The 19,632-nt window shown below is 45.0% G+C and overlaps 1 protein-coding gene across 1 annotated transcript; it reads left to right on the top strand.

Moving 5' to 3' along the window:
- The first annotated feature begins 521 nt into the window (after nt 1-521).
- On the top strand, nt 522-18,785 carry TECTB (tectorin beta). The gene is made up of 10 exons (XM_075000004.1): nt 522-597; nt 2,804-2,994; nt 3,457-3,599; nt 3,703-3,775; nt 9,119-9,222; nt 9,309-9,392; nt 10,218-10,380; nt 11,923-11,992; nt 13,428-13,460; nt 18,733-18,785. The coding sequence occupies exons 1-10, from the start codon at nt 522-524 to the stop codon at nt 18,783-18,785; spliced, it is 990 nt and encodes a 329-aa protein (XP_074856105.1).
- Nucleotides 18,786-19,632: the final 847 nt, after the last annotated feature.

The following is a 19,632-nucleotide window of genomic DNA, read 5'->3' as shown; positions in this document are numbered from 1 at the left end:
TTGAATAAGTATGTATTTTTCACTTACTTTTATACTTCTTCCTTCCATTTGCCCCATCTCTCTTTTCTTCTGATTTTCACATTTGATTTTGTTTTTCCTACTTCCTTTTTTCCCTTCATATTCATTGTCTAATTTTGAGTCACTAAAGTTTGTAGCTATTTTTGTTGCTGTGACTTTTCCAGGAACAAAAAGAATCCTAGCAATCGTACAGATCCATTACTGGACTGAGATTCTAAAATTGTCGATAATGATGCCAAAAAGGCAGAAATGTTCAGTAAATATTTCTGAGCAGCAATTGCAATCAAGCAAGCTGATGTATCCATATCCCAAAATGATTTTTCCAGCAGTGACTAAGGAGGATGTTAAACTGCATCTACTCATACTGTGACTGAACTGAATGAAATTTCAGTTTTTATTTTTTTTAAAAAATCAACATTTTTTTAAAAATGTATTAAGATCTAGCAGCATGTTAAAAGGCAAACTCTGCTTTTGTTACCAGCTTATTCAGACCTTTGGAAGAAATGGTGATTGTTGCTATTTATCTGCTGGACATCTTGGTTCAAGCCTTGGCAGCCCCTTGCAATCCAAATAAAGCAGGTAAAATAACTTCAATTTACTTTTCTAAATATCAGTTTCTCTCACAGTTAAATATCAGAGGGGTTAGTCTGTAGCTGCAATAACAACAGGAAGTCCTGTGGCACCTTATAGACTAACAGATTTATTGGAGCATAAGCTTTCATGGGCAAAGACCCGCTTCGTCAGATGCATGATGCGTGTGACGAAGTGGGTCTTCGCCAAGGCAAGCTTATTGGCCAATAAACCTTTTCGTCTATAAGGTGCCACCGGACTTCTTTTGTTCTCCCAGTCAGAGGCAGCCAAAGGGGTTCTGATTAAATAGCAATGAAATATTTATTTTGGTGGATACAAATTATAGGCTCTAATGTTTTTAATTCTGGCACCATTTAAATTGGTCTGACTTTAGTCTCAGCTTGCCCAGAAAACAAACTAAGGCCAAACTAATTTAAGAAAACAAAAAGTTAAGAATGAGTGCGTCGCTGAAGAATCAGGGCTTAAAAGAGCACTGAAGATAGAAATGAATATAAAACAGTCTAACCTTTGAGAAGCTATGTCCTGTAAATCCTGGCCATGTGAGCAGGTGTTACTCATGTGAGCATTTCCACAGAGTTCACTTGGCTCACTGGTGTGCATGACCATGAGGGTTTGGAGGGCACAACCACAGAACTGTATTGGGGTGGCGGCGATGGGGTAACTTTCTGATTCTCCACGGAATTCTGCCTGTGAGCGTGATTGGCTTAGGGCTAGAGCAGAAGCTTGGCTTGCAACTTACCTGTTTGCTAATTTTTTTAATTAGTAATTTATCCTGGAGCCCTGAGAACATGAAGCTTCACTTTATTTGTCCATTCACTGTTTGTGTCAGCAACATGGATCATCTGGAATCATCTCTATGAGCCATAGATGAATTTTACCATTTTCCCAGGAGTGAGGCGCTTTACTCCTGGGAGTAGTCTGATGGAAGTCACTAGGCCCACTCAGATGTGCGGAGTGACTTGTGTGCACGCAACACATGCAGGAACAGAGCAGAGTTACTGAGAGGATCAGGCTCATTGATAAAAAGCTCATTGATTAAAAAAGGGTGGAAATTAGTAATATCGTCACAACTATATTTTCAATCTTGCCTTCCCTGAGCACTCACAACTCTCGGCAGAGCCTATGGAGCCACAGTGAATTCAGAATCAAACTCTACAAGTCCCATAAGCAGCAACATTCTTTAGTTTGGTTTGGGATTTTTTTAAAGATATTTTATTTCTGTTACTGGCAGCCTAATCTCAACTCTCAGTCCGCTAGCATCTAGGCTACTTTCACCTAGTCAATATTAAGATGTATGCAGCCTAATTCCATGTGAATAATATGCACTATCCCTTCAAGACTGAGTACACAGCCCTATAGCTCTGATGTGTATGATCTGTACTTTGTGTTAGTATCCCATCTCTGTACAGATCATTAGTAAAACAGAAGGTCCATTTGTCTCATCTTTGCACACCCTGCAATTTGGCTTGAAAATTATGACGATGATGTTTAAATTGGCATTGTATATATGGCCAATTAATTACACCAATTAATTAATTAATACCCATTTATATAAGCACTTTTAGTGATGGTACAGCCTGCATCTAAAACTGCTATGAATAGATGTAGATTTATTAAAGACAACAAACACACTTGCCCAGGTTATTTTCAGTGATGTGAATGGTGACACGCTGACACCAGCTAAGGATTTGAGCCCGCAACATTAATGTAAGCTAATATGACAGTTGTCATTACAGTGTGATTTCACTTCATTTTTTCTTTGCTCTTTGATTTTTCCATAAGATTTATACAAAGGGTGAAATTATGGCCTCTCTGAAGTCAAAGGCAAAACTCAGACTTCGGTGGGGACAGAACTTCACCCAAAGAGTTTAGTTTACTATAGTTCGCTCTCTAGGTTTGGGCTGGTGGATTGGATTTTCAAAGAGATCTAAAGGGGCTAAACCAAGAAAATCCCAATAGATATAAAACCAAAAGGATTTCAAATGCCAAATCCTTATAGGTCCCAAACCTGCTTTCTTTAAATTTAGTAAATGCATTTTCCTTGATATCAATGGTCTTGGATCAGATTTGTAATCCACTCTGAGGTAATAATATGTCCAAATGTAAACTCCAGATGCAACATAAAGCTTCTATCTAGATCAGCCTCAGCAGGAAAGCGCAACTTTGGCTACCTATATATTTTTTCTCCTTTTAGATGTCATTTTGGTGTACTGCTATCCTAAAACCATCATTACAAAAATTCCCGAATGTCCTTATGGCTGGGAAGTTAATCAGTTGGCTCTTGGAGGCGTTTGCTATAATGGGGTTCATGATTCAGGATACTATCAATTCACCATCCCAGATTTGTCGCCCAAAAACAAGTCCTACTGTGGAACTCAATCAGAGGTAAGTACATCCTGGGCAAAAATTCACTTCCCAGGGAGATGGCAGCTACTTTGTACAGCATAGGCCCATTCCAATGCCCACTGAAGTCAGCAGAAAGATTCCCATGACTGCTAATGGTCTTTGGGTGCTGTAATTGAATAAATGGAAGATTTGTTAAAGGGTCATTACTTTTATGTGGGAAGTCAGAGAGTCCTGCGTCCCTGGCACGTCTAAAATGCATATGGGATTAGGCCTATGTTAACTTCATTGGTGCATATACATTAACATTGCGCTCCTTTCTTTACATGGGTGTGCAGCTCTCTGCAACTGGGACCTCAGAACACTACAATAACACGACGCATAAAGACCCAGAACAGGCTGTCTTGATGATCATGAGAACTGCCTTTTCCTGGGTCAGGCAGTGCTCCCTGCTTGCTTCAGATATTTACTGCAGCCTGTTCTCTCTTTATCTCCCTACTGCAGTTCAAAAACCCTGTCTATCACTTCTACAACTCCATCATCTCCAATGACAGTTCGGTAATTGTGAAGAGCCAGCCTGTGAATTACTCATTCACCTGCACTTACCATGCCAACTACTTGGTCAACCAGGCAGCCTTCGACCAAAGGTAACTCCACCAGGAGAAAGATAATACCTCATTTTCTGCACACAGCTGGCTCCATTATCAATAACGTATGTTTCAGTCATACAAAATTTTCTCAATTTTTTAGAGTGGCGACAGTCCATGTGAAGAATGGGAGCTCTGGTTCATTTGAAAGTCAATTATCCCTCAACTTCTACGCTGTAAGTCTACTTAGTCATCCAGCATTCGGTCTGCTACAGACTGGATGCCACAGATATTCTACTGACTTCATGGGAGCTGGTCTTTATTTCCACCAGCAGCTGTGTGAAAGGAATCCAGGCCAGGGGAAAGGAGCACAGCTCCTCTGATTTGTATGGTAGCGAGCACACTGTCACCAAACAACAGATCATTAACATGGGATATACTGAGGGCCCTTATTTCTGATAAATTATAAGAATGTCCTTAGATGAAACAGATTAGCTCATATAACTAACTTTAAAACATGTAATGTCCCACTGCAGCACAGACTTCACTGGCTAGAGGTATGTTTCTCTCTTACAGGGTTAGAGATGTGATTGGCTTCAGAAGGAACAGACAAACTTTGCTTCTAGCCTAAACAAAGAACAGTGTGAATCCAGACTCTGCTGCTAGGCTCCAGTCTCACTAAATATAGAAGCTTCTTTCATTCTTCCTGAAATCTGCTTTGCTGTTCTCTGATGAGCTGGCTGTTTAGCATTCCCAGGAGATCTTTAGTTCACACTGGATTTGATTTCCAATGTTTGCCCTGTGCCAGCAAGTTTTTCTTTTACAGTTCTACCACCTTTTCACTTGAGGCGGAGTGTGGGTAGAGCAGCTGTGTGATTCCAGTCAAATCACAGGGCAAATGGAGGAAAGCCCAGCAGCTTAGATTTTACACGTGTAAAATGCAATACTAATTACAAATTATTGTTTTGAACTGAATCCGGAGGCCACACTGTAGGAGTCCCTTTGCATAGGGATCTTCTGCAGAGCTTGGAGGTACAGAATATCCCCCATTCCTCAAAATCAAAACTTCCTGTAGGAAAAACTCAGTTTTGGTAGAATTTTACATGGCAAACATAGGAACCGAATACTTTGGACTGACATTTCATTTAGCCTTTGTCTGAGCTGCCATGGTACATTACGGGAGTTATAGTTTTGGGTCACTTGTTCCCCCATTTCCCTATGTTGGCCCAGCTTCCAAGCCAGACTCCCTCTCTTATGAGACTTTGCCATTTCTTTTCTCCCTGTTGCTGAACTCCTGTCACAACCAGGATGTGAATGGTCAGACTTAGCCATCAGAGCAGGATTCAAGCCAGGCTCCGTCCAAAAAGGCCAGAGGGCAGACCAAGAGCAAGGTGCCAGGAGACAGGCAAAGTCAGAAGTCAGAATCTGCAGTTTTCACGCAGGGTCTGATGTGGGGACAGGCTGGCAGGCAGCATTGTTTCTCAGACAGTTCTCTGTCATGGCTTTCTGGCTTATGTACTGGTGCCAGCCAGTGGGCTGTGAGGAGCTGCCACTCAAGTCACATTGGCTAGTACGTCCTACTCAGCCCAGCATCATGGGGCCTCCTGCAGGAACTTAGTCTGAGCCTCTTGTGGTGATGAAAACACCTGAGGAGCCCAAATTTTAGCCTGACGGGTTCTTTCAGCTACCGTAGGGCATCACGTAGCAGAGTTAGACCCAGGTGCAGTTTGGAAGGACATGTTCTATACAGAGAGTGGAGGGCATATGAAAGAAGTGTGGAATGAGGGACTCAGAACTACATCCCCATGGGCATGCCCACTGACTTCAGGTGGGGAAGCAAAGAGGGCAGATGTCCCCAGGCCTGGCATTTCAAAGGGGCCCAGAGCTCTGGCCACCACCACTGATACTTTGGCAGTGGTGGCTGGAGCTTCAGGCCCTTTTGAAGTGCAGCAGCAGTGTTCCTGTGCCATTGTGCATGGCTGTGAGGGATGAAGGGGGAGTCCAGTGCCACAGTCCAGGAGGCACTGAAGGCTGAATGCCCTAGGCCCCACCCCTTCTGGGGCACAGAGCCAGCCTCCCTCCCTCTTTGCCTTGGGACCCACATGGCTTTTGGCTGCACTGTCCGTGGTGGCCTCCTGAAGCCCATAGATTAACCTTGAACAGAAACCAGATGAAGCATCATATTTTGATTGAACCATGATGTTGATGTTCTGGTTCAAACAATGAAAAGTATATGAATTTGGAACTCGTGATTCAGAGAAAACCTTCGATATTTCATTGTCATCTCAATTCAAGATGAAAGGGAATTTCAAAATATGAAAATTGCCTGTGGGATGGGAACTGATTTGCAATTACCTCTGTTCCTGGTATTAACCAAGCCTCTCCAGTCTGGGGCTCAATATTACTTCATCACTAAATGTATCCTTCCACCTCTGCTCACTGCTGTCATGGTGGCGCCAAATGGCTCTGAATGAAACCAAAAAGCATAAGGGGCTTTGCTGTTATAACTGCTTGCTTGCAACTTCCCTGATTGCCCAACCAGGCCTTTGTCCACACTGACTGACTCAATAACCGCACACCTCATCAACCTTCCCACCTGCACAATTTTGTGGGGACAGCTATGAAAGTCATAATGAATTAACCAGGGGAAGGAACTAACAGGAAAATCAATGTGAAGTGGTACCACTCAGGAAACCAGCCTCACAAGTGCAGCTCCTTGCAGTGTGAGAACTAGTAATGCTCAGACCTGTGGCTTAGAGGTTCCTTCCGTTTCTGGGCAGAGTGCATCAAAGTAGCTGCACTGGCATCTTTAAAAACACGTTGAATTAGGCTTGTGGCTGTCTCTTGCCTTCGAATATGTTAGTCACCTCAGCCCAAAGATAGCAAATAACTTCCCAAGTGGCCTCAAGGCAGTTAGCATTACTCTCTGCTGGAAAAAAAAGACTACAAAAATTCTGCTTTCTCCCAGAAGAGGGCAGCATCTTGCCTTACATTTTTATTTCCAAACCTAAATCCCCCATGAATGTGCCAAGGCTCTCCAACTAGAAAGTGCTGCTGTTTGGCAAAGAACATATTAATGGATGTGCTGTGATGATGCTAGTGAAGTAGACATGGTGGAACAAGTGTGCTGGACACTAGGGGCAGGGGTGCACATTTAAGCAGCTCACTGCAGGAGGGATTTTGGCTGACAGAATTCTTTTGGGTATTCCAGGATAGCCCACACTGGAGTAGGCATCCTCTCATCCTTTAAATGGATGCAGCATACACTTAGCAGCAGAGGGAACTTTGCACTGTAATGTGTTCCTGGCAGAGTCAAGCAAGCAGGAATAATTTCATCCCAATCCTATGGTGTGGGTCCCTTGTCCTTTGTCCCTCACCTCCTCTTGGCTATCACTGCAAGCAGCAGGTCTCATAGGACATGTCTACACTACAGAGTTATTCTGGAATAGCTTATTCTGCAGTTATTTCTCCAAAATAAACTATTCCAGAATAGCATGTCCACCCTACAGAGAAGCCCCAGAATAAGTGCATCCACACACAATAGAGCCTATTTCAGATTAAAGCCCCTGGAAACACTCTACAGCTATGTCTACACAGCATTATTATTTTGGAATAAACTATTACAGAATAGCTTATTTCCAAATAGCCCCTATTCCCTGTCTATATGCCCCCCATTCCAAAATACCTATTTCAGAATAGGTGCTATTCCTCAGGAATGAGGTCTTCAGAATTCAAAATAAGCCATCCACTATTTCAAAATTATTTCAAAACAGCAGGCTTGCTGTGTAGACACTTACAATGTTATTTTGGAACAATGACCATCATTCTGCAATAATTTCTGTGTAGACACTCATAGAGCCAGCAAGGACTGGCATGTCCAGCTCCTGCATTCTCCATCATCCAGTCTTTCTTCTGCAACAAGGCTAAGCAGTTGTAAACCAGTACAGTGTTCTTTATGTCATGGACTAGTCCCCTGTTGTTAGCCCTGGAAAAGCTTTTAGGTTTAAAGTCAATGCAGGCAGACTGTTCTGTATTGTTACAAGACAGTGCTGTAGTGGCTCTAGGTGTTTTTGTCCGGAGGAATGTGAGAAAAGCAATGCCAGGAGTGAGTCAGGAAACAAAGCAAGGGAAGAACCAGATGAAAGATGGTGCTGTGGAGCTTTTGGACTGTGTATCTATCCATGTAACCAGATAGAGAGCACTCCAGAGTGTACTCCACACTTTTCTTTAACTAGTTGCAGCCTCTTACTTGCTTTGCTTTGCTACAGTGCAGTGAGAAGCTGTCTGGTTCAGGGTCTATGAAGACACACTCTTTGTTTGGACATCAGCACCCAACAAATCAGTTCAGTAAAACTGATTTTGCAGCTCAGACTGGCTTTTGCAGAAGTCTCATCTTCCTTGCTGGACCTTAGCAGGAGGTAGTGGGAAAGCCCCTTTCTGGCAACAGGAAGCTGCTTTTGTGAGCCATCCTGTAGCTCTTTTGGGCAATTTAAGCCTTAATCATAAAAAAATACAAATGGTCTGGTAGCACCTTAAAGGCTAACAATGTTCATTAGGTAGTCTCAGAGAGGTAGCCACGTTAGTCTGTATTGTCACAGAACAAAAAAGGAAAGAGGCAGTCCTGGAGCACTTTAAAGATGAATAAAATAATTTATTAGGTGATGAGCTTTTGTGAGACAGACCCACTTCTTCGGCGCTGGAAAATCCTGATAAATGGTTTATCATTTTTGCTTTTATATTGCTTTTGCTTTTTTATTAGATAATAAGCTTTGGTGGGCCTTACCCAGGAAAGCTCATTACCTAATAAAAGTGTTAGTCTTTAAGGTGCTACAGGACTACTTGTCTGATTTATAAAGCTACAGACTAACATGGCTACCTCTCTGAGGCCATGTCTACACTACAGAGCTCTGTTGGCAATTCCGGCGTTTTGTCACCTGAACCCAGGGAGCATCCAGATTCCCAAGGTATTCTGTTCACAGTAAACTGACAGAATGCAGCACTTTTGTTGACAGCCTTATCCCACTCCCCATGAGGAGTGACACCTCTGTCAATAGAGCTCTTTCAACAGAAGGCCGGTCTGGACATTCCAGGGGGCCCTCTGTCAACAGCTGGGGCTTCTGGGACTCCGGGCAACCCTGTCTGCTGTGCTTCCAGCTGGCTGTTTTGTCAAGAGAGTGGTGGGGCAGTCCAGCTGCCGTCTGTTGACAGAGCAGATTGACAAAGTGATTCACTTTTGCATGCAGTCGCGATCTGTCAACAGAAGTTTTGTCGGAAGATATCTTCTGACAAAATCTTGTAGACCAATCCCTGTAATCTAGCCGTAGCCTGAGACTATAAGCCTTAGTCATGTCAGTGCCTGTTGCGATCTGACCCTACAGGGGAAGTGCTGCTAGCAAGGATGGATGGATACAGTGATGTGTAACGCTAATTGTGACTTGGCCCATATCACTCTCCTGAGCAAGTAACTCCAAATTCCTGTACTCCATTTCTCTGTGGCTGGTTTTATTACATACTCAGATGCCTTTGCTTTGGTGGTGTCACTAATGCACTCTCTCTCCCTCCCTCTCTGTCTCTCAAAGAATGCCAAGTTTTCAAGTAAAAAGGAAGCCCCCTTTGTCGTTGAAACCTCAGAAATTGGTTCCGATGTATTTGCTGGAGTGGAAGCCAAGGGGTTAAGTAACAGGTATGAAAAGTATTAACTGACATCTGGGAGTTGTCTCCAACATAGAGTTTGTTGCTGATGTTTGAATGTTGATTGGTTCCTCACAGGTTTAAAGTCGTTTTGAACAACTGCTGGGTAACACCTTCCTCAGAATATTTCTACCAAATCCAGTGGCCGCTGATCACCAAAGGGTGGGTAACTGCATGAATGAGGCCTAGTGATGTGTAACTTGGATGGGTCACACAAACATCAGGTTGGGGTTTTCAGGTGATGTTTGTTCTGGTTGGCAGAGCCAAAGATGGTAAGTGCATCTACAGTGATATGAAGTGTGGGTCTGAGGGATCAGTTGTGTGGTTTGAGTAGCAACCTAGGAGTGGTGGTGCTGAGGCACATTGTCCAGGACAGATTAATAGGTAATAACTTGTGTCCTAAAGGACTATCTTGTCCCTCCAATGCTTGTAAGGATGCCAAAAGTAAGAAGGTTGCATGAAGCAGCTATATGGAGGGGGCCAGATTCTGTTTCTTTCACCTGCCACCTAAGCAGGTGAGCCAACAGCTTCTCCAAGTCCCTTGGGCAGGGTGTGTGGGCAGCTCCATGCTCCCAGAAGGGACAGGATCTCATTGCAGCCCAGAGTGCATCACCCCCCACCCCACCCCCCATTGCTGGCTGAAGTGCACCACCCCGTGCTCCAGCAGCAATTTAAAGGACGCAGCTGGGAACCCTGGACCCCTTTGAATCACCAGGCCCCAGGGCAATTGCCCCTTTTCCCTCCCATCCATGGGCCTCCATCGAAGCAACCCACTTTTCCCCCAACATGTTACAATGGTGCAGCTGAGAGCAGAAGGATTGCCAAGGCGGGCTCAAGCAGTGCGCTAGGAACTCCGTGCTCAGGTAAAGGGGATATCCTGATGGTGCTACTTAGAAGAGGCTAAAGAAAGCAAAGCATCAGAAACGTAGGGCAGTTTGGCCTTACAGCTGTGTCTCTTCTCACGACATTTTCTCCTGTGCAATTTAGGTGCGCAACAGACAACTCTATCTTGGTGCATGAAAATGGGAAAAATAGCCGGGCCACCTTCCAATTCAATGCTTTCCGGTTCCAAAACATCCCCAAACTGTCCAAAGTCTGGCTGCACTGCGAGACACATGTTTGTGACAGCGAAAAGTTTTCCTGCCCAGTGGTGAGTCCTTTGGCTGAGAATTAGAGATGGGCCCAAGCAACAAAATTCAGATCTAGGGTTGTCTGCTCCCAGTATAGTGTCTGGAATCGTGTGCATGGTCTGTTTCTTTGCTCTCCTGCTGATTCTTCTTTGTGTGGTTGTGTTCAATCCACTAGAGGGAGCCAGAGCATGTAGAGCTTTGCTGGCTCTTGTAAGAGTAGCCAGTGGAGTCACTGCATGCTGTCCCTGCACTAATGGGACGATGTCTGAATTTCAAGTTGGATTAAATGTTTAGGTGTGAATTTAGGATTTTTGATGGGAAAAATTCAGTGACATTTTTTTATAGAACTTTATTCAGGACTGGCAACCAGCCAGAAAACTGGGTGAAAAAAATCAGCACAATTTTGAAAGAAATTATAAAACACAAATATCACGGGAATTATTTCAAAAACATATTCAGGATTTTTCCAGCCAGCTCTATGAAACTTGTGTGGCCCTGAACCTTACATGCAACCAAGGCCAGGAAACAGTCTCCTACAACTTCTCCTGGGTGTCCCACTTATTGCCACATGAGGCCAGAAGTGAGTAAAACTGTTTAGGAAGAGAAACCAGTCCTGATCAGATGGCCTGGGATGGAAGCTGAGTGCCATGCTGGAGGCTGCAGTACTTCCAAGTATTCTTATTATCAGGGTCCAGCTGCCATAAGTCTTCTGCAGCCTGCCAAAGGATGTAGGATGGAGGTTGACTCATCTGGATACACAAAGAGCTGCAGGTCTCTAACATATGTGAAGTCCGATCTGACCATGAGACCCATAGACTGCTTGGTGCAGATAGGCTTGAACCAAGGCGGTTCTTCTGTGGTTGCCCACTGTGCATTCTTCTGGAAAACAAAGTTACCATGGACTGCTTGTGTAAAAATAAACCAATTAGACAATCTGCAGGCATCAGGGAACTGACAAGATCACTCCAGCTGCAGTGCTCTAGTTCCAAGGTAGACCAGATTGGTAGTTACACAACATATTTGGTGATCTGCAGGGAATGAATTTAGTGGGCTCAGGCCACTTCCCGGGAGACAGGAATCACAATTGGCAAGAACCCTAGCAGCATTGTCAGTGACCCTTGCTAGAGACCAGCCAAGACTGAATGGATGGGGATGAATTCTGCTTTGCCTTCTACACTGTGGTGGCGGTTCTACTGTGAAGAAGGCAGGTTGGCTAATTCTGTGGTTAGACACAGGACATCCGTTCTGAAAGCAACTGTCATTTCAGCACCTTAAAGTAGCAGCAAATTAGTTTGACAGTCATTTTTTAAGGACTGCTGCCTAAGGGCCACTTGAGTCCACTCCAGGATTCTCAGAGGACACAGAACAAGGATTCTCTTTGAATACCGAACATTGTTACTGCTCTGCCTCTCCCAGGAGCGATGCAAGGAGGTAGTAATTGCAGTCTGACAGGTTTTGTTTTAAAATTGAAAACACAGAAACTGACCGAGATTGCAAGGAAGCAGAACTGCAGGGCTTCTTTTCTCTCTCCTTAAATAAGTGCCTCTTTCTGTTCTTTTGAGACCTGTGAAAAGCGAAAACGACGCACCGAACAAACCGGCGGCGTGCTAGTGGCAGAATTTGCAGTGCACAGTAAGTGTGGATGTTTTTCTATTTGGAAAAGTGTCTCTTTCTTGTGAAGGGTCGCCTCTGGGAACAGTCAGTCACTCTCCATGCAGGGATGACAACGAGAGGGAGAGGTAAAGCTTCCAGACAAATATGTCCTAGACAGAGAATGGAGAAGATTAGCAGAAGTTAAATCACTCTTTAGACTTCGGGAGTCCCTGGGGAAGGTAAAATTTTTGCTAAAAGTGCTGTAGAAGGGCCAGTTCCTAAGTCCCTATGTAGATAACGTGCCCGTGGAGTTCAGCGACTGTAACCCTGGAACGCACAGACAGCTGGGCTCGGGGGCTGCATGTAAAGAGGGAGGCAATTCTCCCTAGGTCTGCTCCAGATGTTTCTCCTCTTGGCTGGTGGGTCTGCACAACTGTGGATCCCTTGGCTGCTCCTCCCAGCATGCCCCCCCTTCACACCCCAACACTCTCAGGATGGCTTAATGATCTAAGGCGTCCAATGGGCTAACAGCCACTGCGGTTGCCAGGACAAATTGGGAGCAGGGCCTGACTCTGCAGCCAGTTATTCAGCCCTTAGCACTGCCTGGTCCATGGTGCTCGGCTTCCCGCCCCCCACCCCTCACTGCTGCATGCAGTGGTGCAGCAGTGCCGCAGAGGCACTTCAAAGGGGCCCAGAGCTCCAGCTACCACCACTTCCCAGGCCTGAGGCAACTGTCCCATTGCCCCCACCCTGTCCCCCAATCAGTGGTCCTGAGGGTGCCAGACTTCAGAGGCTGTCTTTCCTCCCATTGGTGTTCTGGTCTCTAGAGAGAGGCATGAGTTCAAATCCCACTCCTGACACAGCCTTCATTGTGGGCACAACTGGGTGACCTACTGAGGTCTCTTCCAACCCTGTGATTCTAAATGTAGCTCAAACCCATCTCCTCTGCCCACCTGTAAAGGAGGGCTCCATTGGTGTCACTACCTACTCCCCCTAGAGGAGAGCCCAGAAGTTAGGACTGTGCGATCCAGCCCTTACGTGCAAATCTTTTGGCCTGCAGACTGTTTGAGTAACATGGGGCTAATTGTCATTTACGCTAGTGGCCCTTTACACCAGGGTGCAATTAGATCAACACCAATTTTACAGCCCCTTTATGCCCAAGTAGTATAAAAAACCCATCATGTAAATGAGCATTCTGCTTGCATTTATACTGGTGTAACTTTACTGATGTCAGTGTCTTGTTCCAATATGCACGCTTACATCGACGTAAGTAAGAGGAGAGTCAGGCCCTGGAAGTCGGAGGAGTCGTTCAAGGCCATGTTCAGAGGGGAGATGCTAAAGCCATGAGCAGCAATATTTACCACAATGTGACATGCATACCGGCATGTTATCTTTCTGTTCCTCTTAATCACACAGCTGTGTTTTGCCTTACCTTAAACACACCACCCAATTGTTCTTTTCTCATATTGTACAGGTGCTGGTTTGTCAAGTCACTACAACTTCTCAGGTAAAGAACAAAATACGACACCAAAAATACCCATCCCAGAAAGCAACTGTCCATATCCATCTCATATATTTAAAAAAAAACCCTGTAAATCCACTAATAGCAAACAGAGTTACTATAGAAGAAAGAATTGAACATCAATTTTTGTTTCACAACATTTACGTATTTAGTTTCTTTTTCTTTTTCTCTTGTTTTGGTAATAGAGGCACTAGACCTGTCAATTTCACTTTCCAGCTAGTGTCAGTTGTACGCTTCAAAAACAACAAGAAGTCCTGTGGCAACTTACGGGCTAATATATTCTGGACCAAAAGCTTTTGTGGGCAAAGACCCGCTTCAATGATGTGGCTCTTAGCCCACAAAAGCTTATGTTCCAAAATATCTGTTAGTCTAAAACATGGTTTCCCAAAGTGAAGGGCGTGAAGAAATTCTGGGGGTGGGGGTGAGGTGACCCAGTCCCTCTCACTTCATTTTCCCTACTCCAAGATAGATCTGCTTTTTGCTTTCAGCTCTCAGCCCCTGCTAGTTTACATGGGCCACCTGGCGCAGCTGCTGTAAAAAGCAAGCTGCTGGCAAAGACCCACATGGAGCTAGATACCTCCTGCAAAGGAGTGGGGGTTGGGATGGAGTGAGGAAGATGGGGTTAGATGGGGGAATGGGGGATCCTAGCGCAAGGGGAGGGGAGGAGGATGGGGTAAAAGTGGGGGGCTGGTGGTGCCTGGCTTTGGGGAAAGGGAAGGGCTCGGGTGGGCAGTTTGTGGAGCTCGGGTGGCTGGCTCCAGCAGTTCAGGGCTTGGGCGGCTGGCCCCAGATTGGGCTGGTAGGCAGGTGGCTGGCCCCAGCAGCACGGGTCTCAGGAGGCTGACCTACTGTTTGGGTGGGCAGCTCTGGCAGCTGGTGGGTGGGCTGCTGGCCCTGGCAGCTGGCAGGTGAGCAGGGGCTGTGCCAGGCATCTACAAGGTGGGGGCTGTGCCGTTAGCCTGGCCAGTCCATAGTCGGCTTCTGGGCTGGGCTGGGCTGGGGCCAGCACAGTGTCTGGCACCCCGGTCAGGACTGCTGCTGGTCTCTGCAGGGCCCATGCAGTGCCTGCAGCTCTGGAGCCATGCCAGCAGCCCATTCAGGGTGTATATGGTGCTCAAGGGTCCCAGGCCGTGTCCAGGATGGGGCTGGAACCAGCTGTCACAGCCTGCAGCTGGGCTGGTGTCAGCCCAGCAGGGGTCAGGGTCCAGCAGGAGGTAAGAGGGCCCTGGGGCTGGGGGTAGGGATGCTAAGGCTTCGGCATTTGGCCTGCAGCTCCGGGTGGGGTGGCACAGCTCCACTGAGTCTGCTATCTGCTATTTTCCAGACAATGTTTCTGGCAATCCCATTCATAAATTAGTAAGTAATCCGTTCAATGTCGCTGTTGATATATTGCCAGAAGTATCGTAAGAACAAGCACTCGAAATAAAATATGATTCAAGTGCAAAAGAATTTCAAAAACTCAGGCTTGAAGGAATTTTGGATACAATATTTCCCAATGTACTTGAAAGTTGGGGAAGAAGTGCTACATATTATTTTTCCATTTTTGTAAATATACCCTGTGAAAAAGCCTTTTCAAATTAACTCACATTAAAAACTAAACAAAGAAATTGACTGGGTGTGAAAACCGATTTGTATTGCACACTTTGATCTTTCAAACCTGAGATTTCCCAACTTGTCACAAAAATGCAGTGTCATTCTTAGAATCATAGAATCCTAGGGCTGGAAGGGACCTCAGGAGGTCATCTAGTCCAGCCCCCTGCTTCAAGCAGGATCAACCCCAACAAAGTCATCCCAGCCAGGACCTTGTCTAGCTGGGACTTTAAAACCTCTAGGGATGGAGAATCCACCACCTCTCTAGGCAACGCATTCCAATGCTTCATCACCCTCCTAGTGAAGTAGTTTTTCCTAATATCCAACCTACACCTCTCTTTCTGTAACTTCAGACCATTGCTCCTTCTTCTGCTATCTGACACCACTGAGAACAGTTTCTCACCATCCTCTTTAGAGCTCCCCTTCAGGAAGTTGAAGGCTGCTATTAAATCACCCCTCAGTCTTCTCTTCTGTAAACTAAACAAGCCCAAATCCCTCACCCTCTCCTCATAGGTCATGTGCTCCAGATCCTTAATCATTTTTGTTGCCCTCCGTGAACCTGCTTCAGCACATACAAATCCATTTTATACTGGGGGGCCCAAAACTTGGCACAATATTCCAGATGTGGCCTTACCAGTGCAAAATATAGGGGAACATCCACTTCTCTAGATCTGCTCGAAATGCTCCTCTTAATGCACCCCAATATGCCATTAGCCTTCTTGGCTACAAGGGCACGCTGTTTACTGATATCCAGCCTTTCATCCACCATATATCCTAGGTCCCTTCCTGCTGTACTGCTGCTTAGCCAGTCGGTCTCCAGCCTACAACAATGCTTGGGATTCTTCAGCCCCAAATGCAGGACTCTACACTTCTCCTTGTTGAACCGCATCAGATTTCTTTTGGCCCAATCCTCCAATTTATCCGGGGCACTCTAGATCCTATCTCTACCCTCCAACTTATCTACCTCTCCCCCTAGCTTTGTGGCATCCACAAACTTGCTGAAGGTGCAATCCAGTCCCTCACCCAGGTCATTAATAAAGATGTTGAATAACACCAGCCCCAGAAGCAAGCCTTGTGGCACTCTGCTTAAAACCGACCACCATCTAGATATTGAGCCATTGACCACTATCCGTTGGGCCCGACCATCAAGCCAGCTTTCTATCCATCTTATAGTCCAAGGATCCAATCCATACATCCTTAACTTATGGGCAAGAATGTTGTGGGAGACTGTATCAAAAGCTTCGCTGAAGTCAAACTATATCACAACCACTGACTTCCCCATGTCCACAGAGCCTGTTTCCTCATCATAGAAGCTAATTGGATTGGTCAGGCAGGACTTGCCCTCGGTGAATCCGTGTTGGCTACTTTTGATCACTTCCCCCTCTTCCAGGTGCTCCAAAATGGATTCCTTGAGGATTCCCTCCATTGTTTTCCCAGGAATTGAGGTAAGGCTGACCGGTCTATAGTCTGGACTGTCCTTCTTTCCTTTTTTAAACATAGGCACTACTTTTACCTTTTTCCAGTCATCCACAATCTCTCCCAATCTCCAAGAGTCTTCAAGGAGAATGGCCAAGGGCTCGGCAATGATGTCTGCCAATTCCATCAGTACCCTTGTGAGCATTAAATCCAGACCCATGGATTTGTGCACATCTAGTTTTTCTAGACAGCTCTTCACTTGTTCCTTCCCCACAGATGGCTGCTCTCCACCTTTCCATATTGCATTGTCTGGCACCATAGTGTGGGAGCTGTCTGTGTCTGTGAAGACTGAGGCAAAAAAAGCATTGAGTATTTCAGCTTTTCTTACATCATCTGTCACTAGATTACTTCTCTCATCCAGTAACAGCCTTACACCTTCTTATTGTTAACTTGCCTGTAGAAATCCTTCTTGTTACCCTTCACAGCCCTTGCCAGCTGCAGTTCCAATTGTGCTTTCGCTTTCTAGATTACTTCCCAGCTTTCTCCAGCCGTATGTTTATACTGCTCTTTAGTCAACTGTCCACATTTCCATTTCTTGTACGCATCCTTTTTGAGTTTAAGCTGACTAAGGATTTCCCTGTTAAGCCAAGCTTGTTGCCTACCATGTTTGCATTTCTTACTATGCAGTGGGATGGTTTGTTCCTGTGCCTTCAGTAAGACTTTTTTAAAATATTGCCAGTTCTCGTGAATGCTTTTCGCCTTCATCTTCATTTCCCAGGGGATCCTGCTCATCAATTCTCTCAGGGAGTCGAAGTCTGGTCTCCTGAAATCAAGGGTCTGTATGTTACTACTCACTCGCCTTCCTTTTGTCGGGATCCTGAAATCTACCATCTCATGGTCACTGCAGCCCAGGTTTCCACCCACTTCTATTTCTCCTACTTGTTCTTCCCTGTTTGTGAGCAGCAGGTCAAGTTGTGCATGGCCCCTGGGCGGTTCCTTCAGCACTTGTACCAAGAAGTTATCCCCAGCATTCACCAAAAACTTCCTGGATTGTCTGTGTGCTGCTGCACTGGTTTCCCAACAAGTGTCCGCATGATTAAAGTCTCCCATGAGAACCAGGGCCTGAGATTTGGAAGCTTCACTTAGCTGTCTGAAGAAAGCCTCATCTCCCTGACCTGGCGGTCTATAGCAGACACCAACTTCAGCATCACCTCTGTTACTTCTGCCTCTAAGCTTAACTTAGAGACACTCAACTGGATTTTCTCCCTCCTTACATTGGAGCTCTGAGCTATCAGACTGCTCCCCCACATAGAGCGCAACTCCTCCTCCTTTTCTCCCCGTCTGTCCTTCCTAAACATTTTATAACCTTCCATGACCGTGCTCCAGTTACGCGAATCATCCTATCAAGTCTCCGTTATTCCAATCACCTCATACTTCTTTGACTGTGCCAGGGCCTCAAATTCTTCCTGTTTGCTCCCCAGGCTTCTGGCATTTGTGTACAAGCATCTTAGAGAAGTGGCTGATTGGCCCACTTTCTCCTCTTCACCCAGGAAACCTACTTGATTGTTCCCTCCTCCTTTCCCACTTACCTCAGGGCTTGTGTCACTGTCTTCCAACGAACCTACTTCAAAGCCTTCCTCCTTCACATTAAATTCATTTTGTTTCTGCTGTTCAATTAAATTTTTATTAAATTTTTGGGCCAAGAAAAACTATTCCTGCTTATTTTAATTTTAAATGACATTTTTATATCAAGTTTCTGTGCTTATTTTAAATTATGAATTGAATTTTTGGCTAAAAGAGGGATTGGATTATGGTAAAGAAGAGATGCGGGGTGTGAGGGTCTCAAAAATCAAAAGCGGGGCGTGATGCTGAAAAGTTTGCGACCCACTGGTCTATAAGGCGCCACAAGACCTTGTTGTTTTTGAAGATACACAGACTAACTTGGCTACCCCTTTGATAGTTTCACTCTTAGATTCATGCACTTGCTGTGTTTTGGATTGCCATCATAGCAGAGGAATGTTTGAATGCAGAAACAAACCCATGTTTTCACTAACTTAAAAAAAATGCCATGAAAATAATTCTGTTCCTGGTAAGATTCATAAAGCACATTTCAAAATCTAAATTGTACACCGGCTGAGTCACTTGAGGGAGCTCAGATGCCAGGGTTAAGGGCACAGGATAACAATTTAAAGAGTATTTAATCATTGGTTTCAGCTAAGTACTTACCTTACTCTTTGTGGCTTTCTTACAGCTATTCTCAGTCATTTAATCTTCATGCTTGGAATCAGTGCAGTTTTACTGTGAGATACAGCCCAGCAGCAATTTTTAACACATCCTCCTGGCCCCCACTGATTTCTACTTTGTACTGTTCTTTACTACTAAAACAATGCTTATTTACTCATGGGGGGGAACTGTAGTGTTCTACAGGAGAAGGAAATAAAACACAGCTTGATTTTTGTTTCTCTAATAATGGGTAATAATGACGCTGATCTATTTTTCTCCAGCCTCTGCAGTGTGCTATGCATTAGGGGATAGATCTACTCAGCAAAGTTAATTGAATAATAGCTGTTATTTTGAAATAACTATCCTAGCATCCACACAACACAACTGCTATTTTGAAATAATTTTGAAATAGCAGGTGGCTTATTTTGAAATATGTAAACCTCATTTACAAGAAATAGTGCCCATTTCAAACTGGAACGAAGGGTCCTGTGGCACCTTATAGACTAACAGAAAAGTTTTGAGCATGAGCTTTCGTGAGCACAGACTCACTTCTTCAGATGCTCACATTTTGGAAGAAGGGGCGTCCAGAAGAAGAACTTCCTTCCAGAAGCTCCCCCGGGGCCACGCTTCTAAATGGCATTTTGGAGTGCGGAAGAACGGTCTTCCAGACTCCAAATCACGTGACCGTATGCTAATGAGGCACAGGAAATTTGCATATGTGCCTTATTAGCATATTTCAGGCCATGTATTACCATGCCACTTTTGGAGAAAGTGGCCTGTGTAGAAACAGCCTTAGAGAGTTTGTCTGTAGGTCTGTTTATTCAAGAACTCCTCCTAAGCGGTAAGAGCTAGAAACACCAAATTTGGTATATAGCTTCCTTTTACCATACCTTAAAGGAAGGTAAAAGTTTGGTTTTACCAGCACAAA

Source organism: Carettochelys insculpta, chromosome 7 (genome assembly GCF_033958435.1).
Source record: "Carettochelys insculpta isolate YL-2023 chromosome 7, ASM3395843v1, whole genome shotgun sequence".
Taxonomy (NCBI): domain Eukaryota; kingdom Metazoa; phylum Chordata; order Testudines; family Carettochelyidae; genus Carettochelys; species Carettochelys insculpta.
This window is presented reverse-complemented; position numbering and strand designations above follow the sequence as displayed.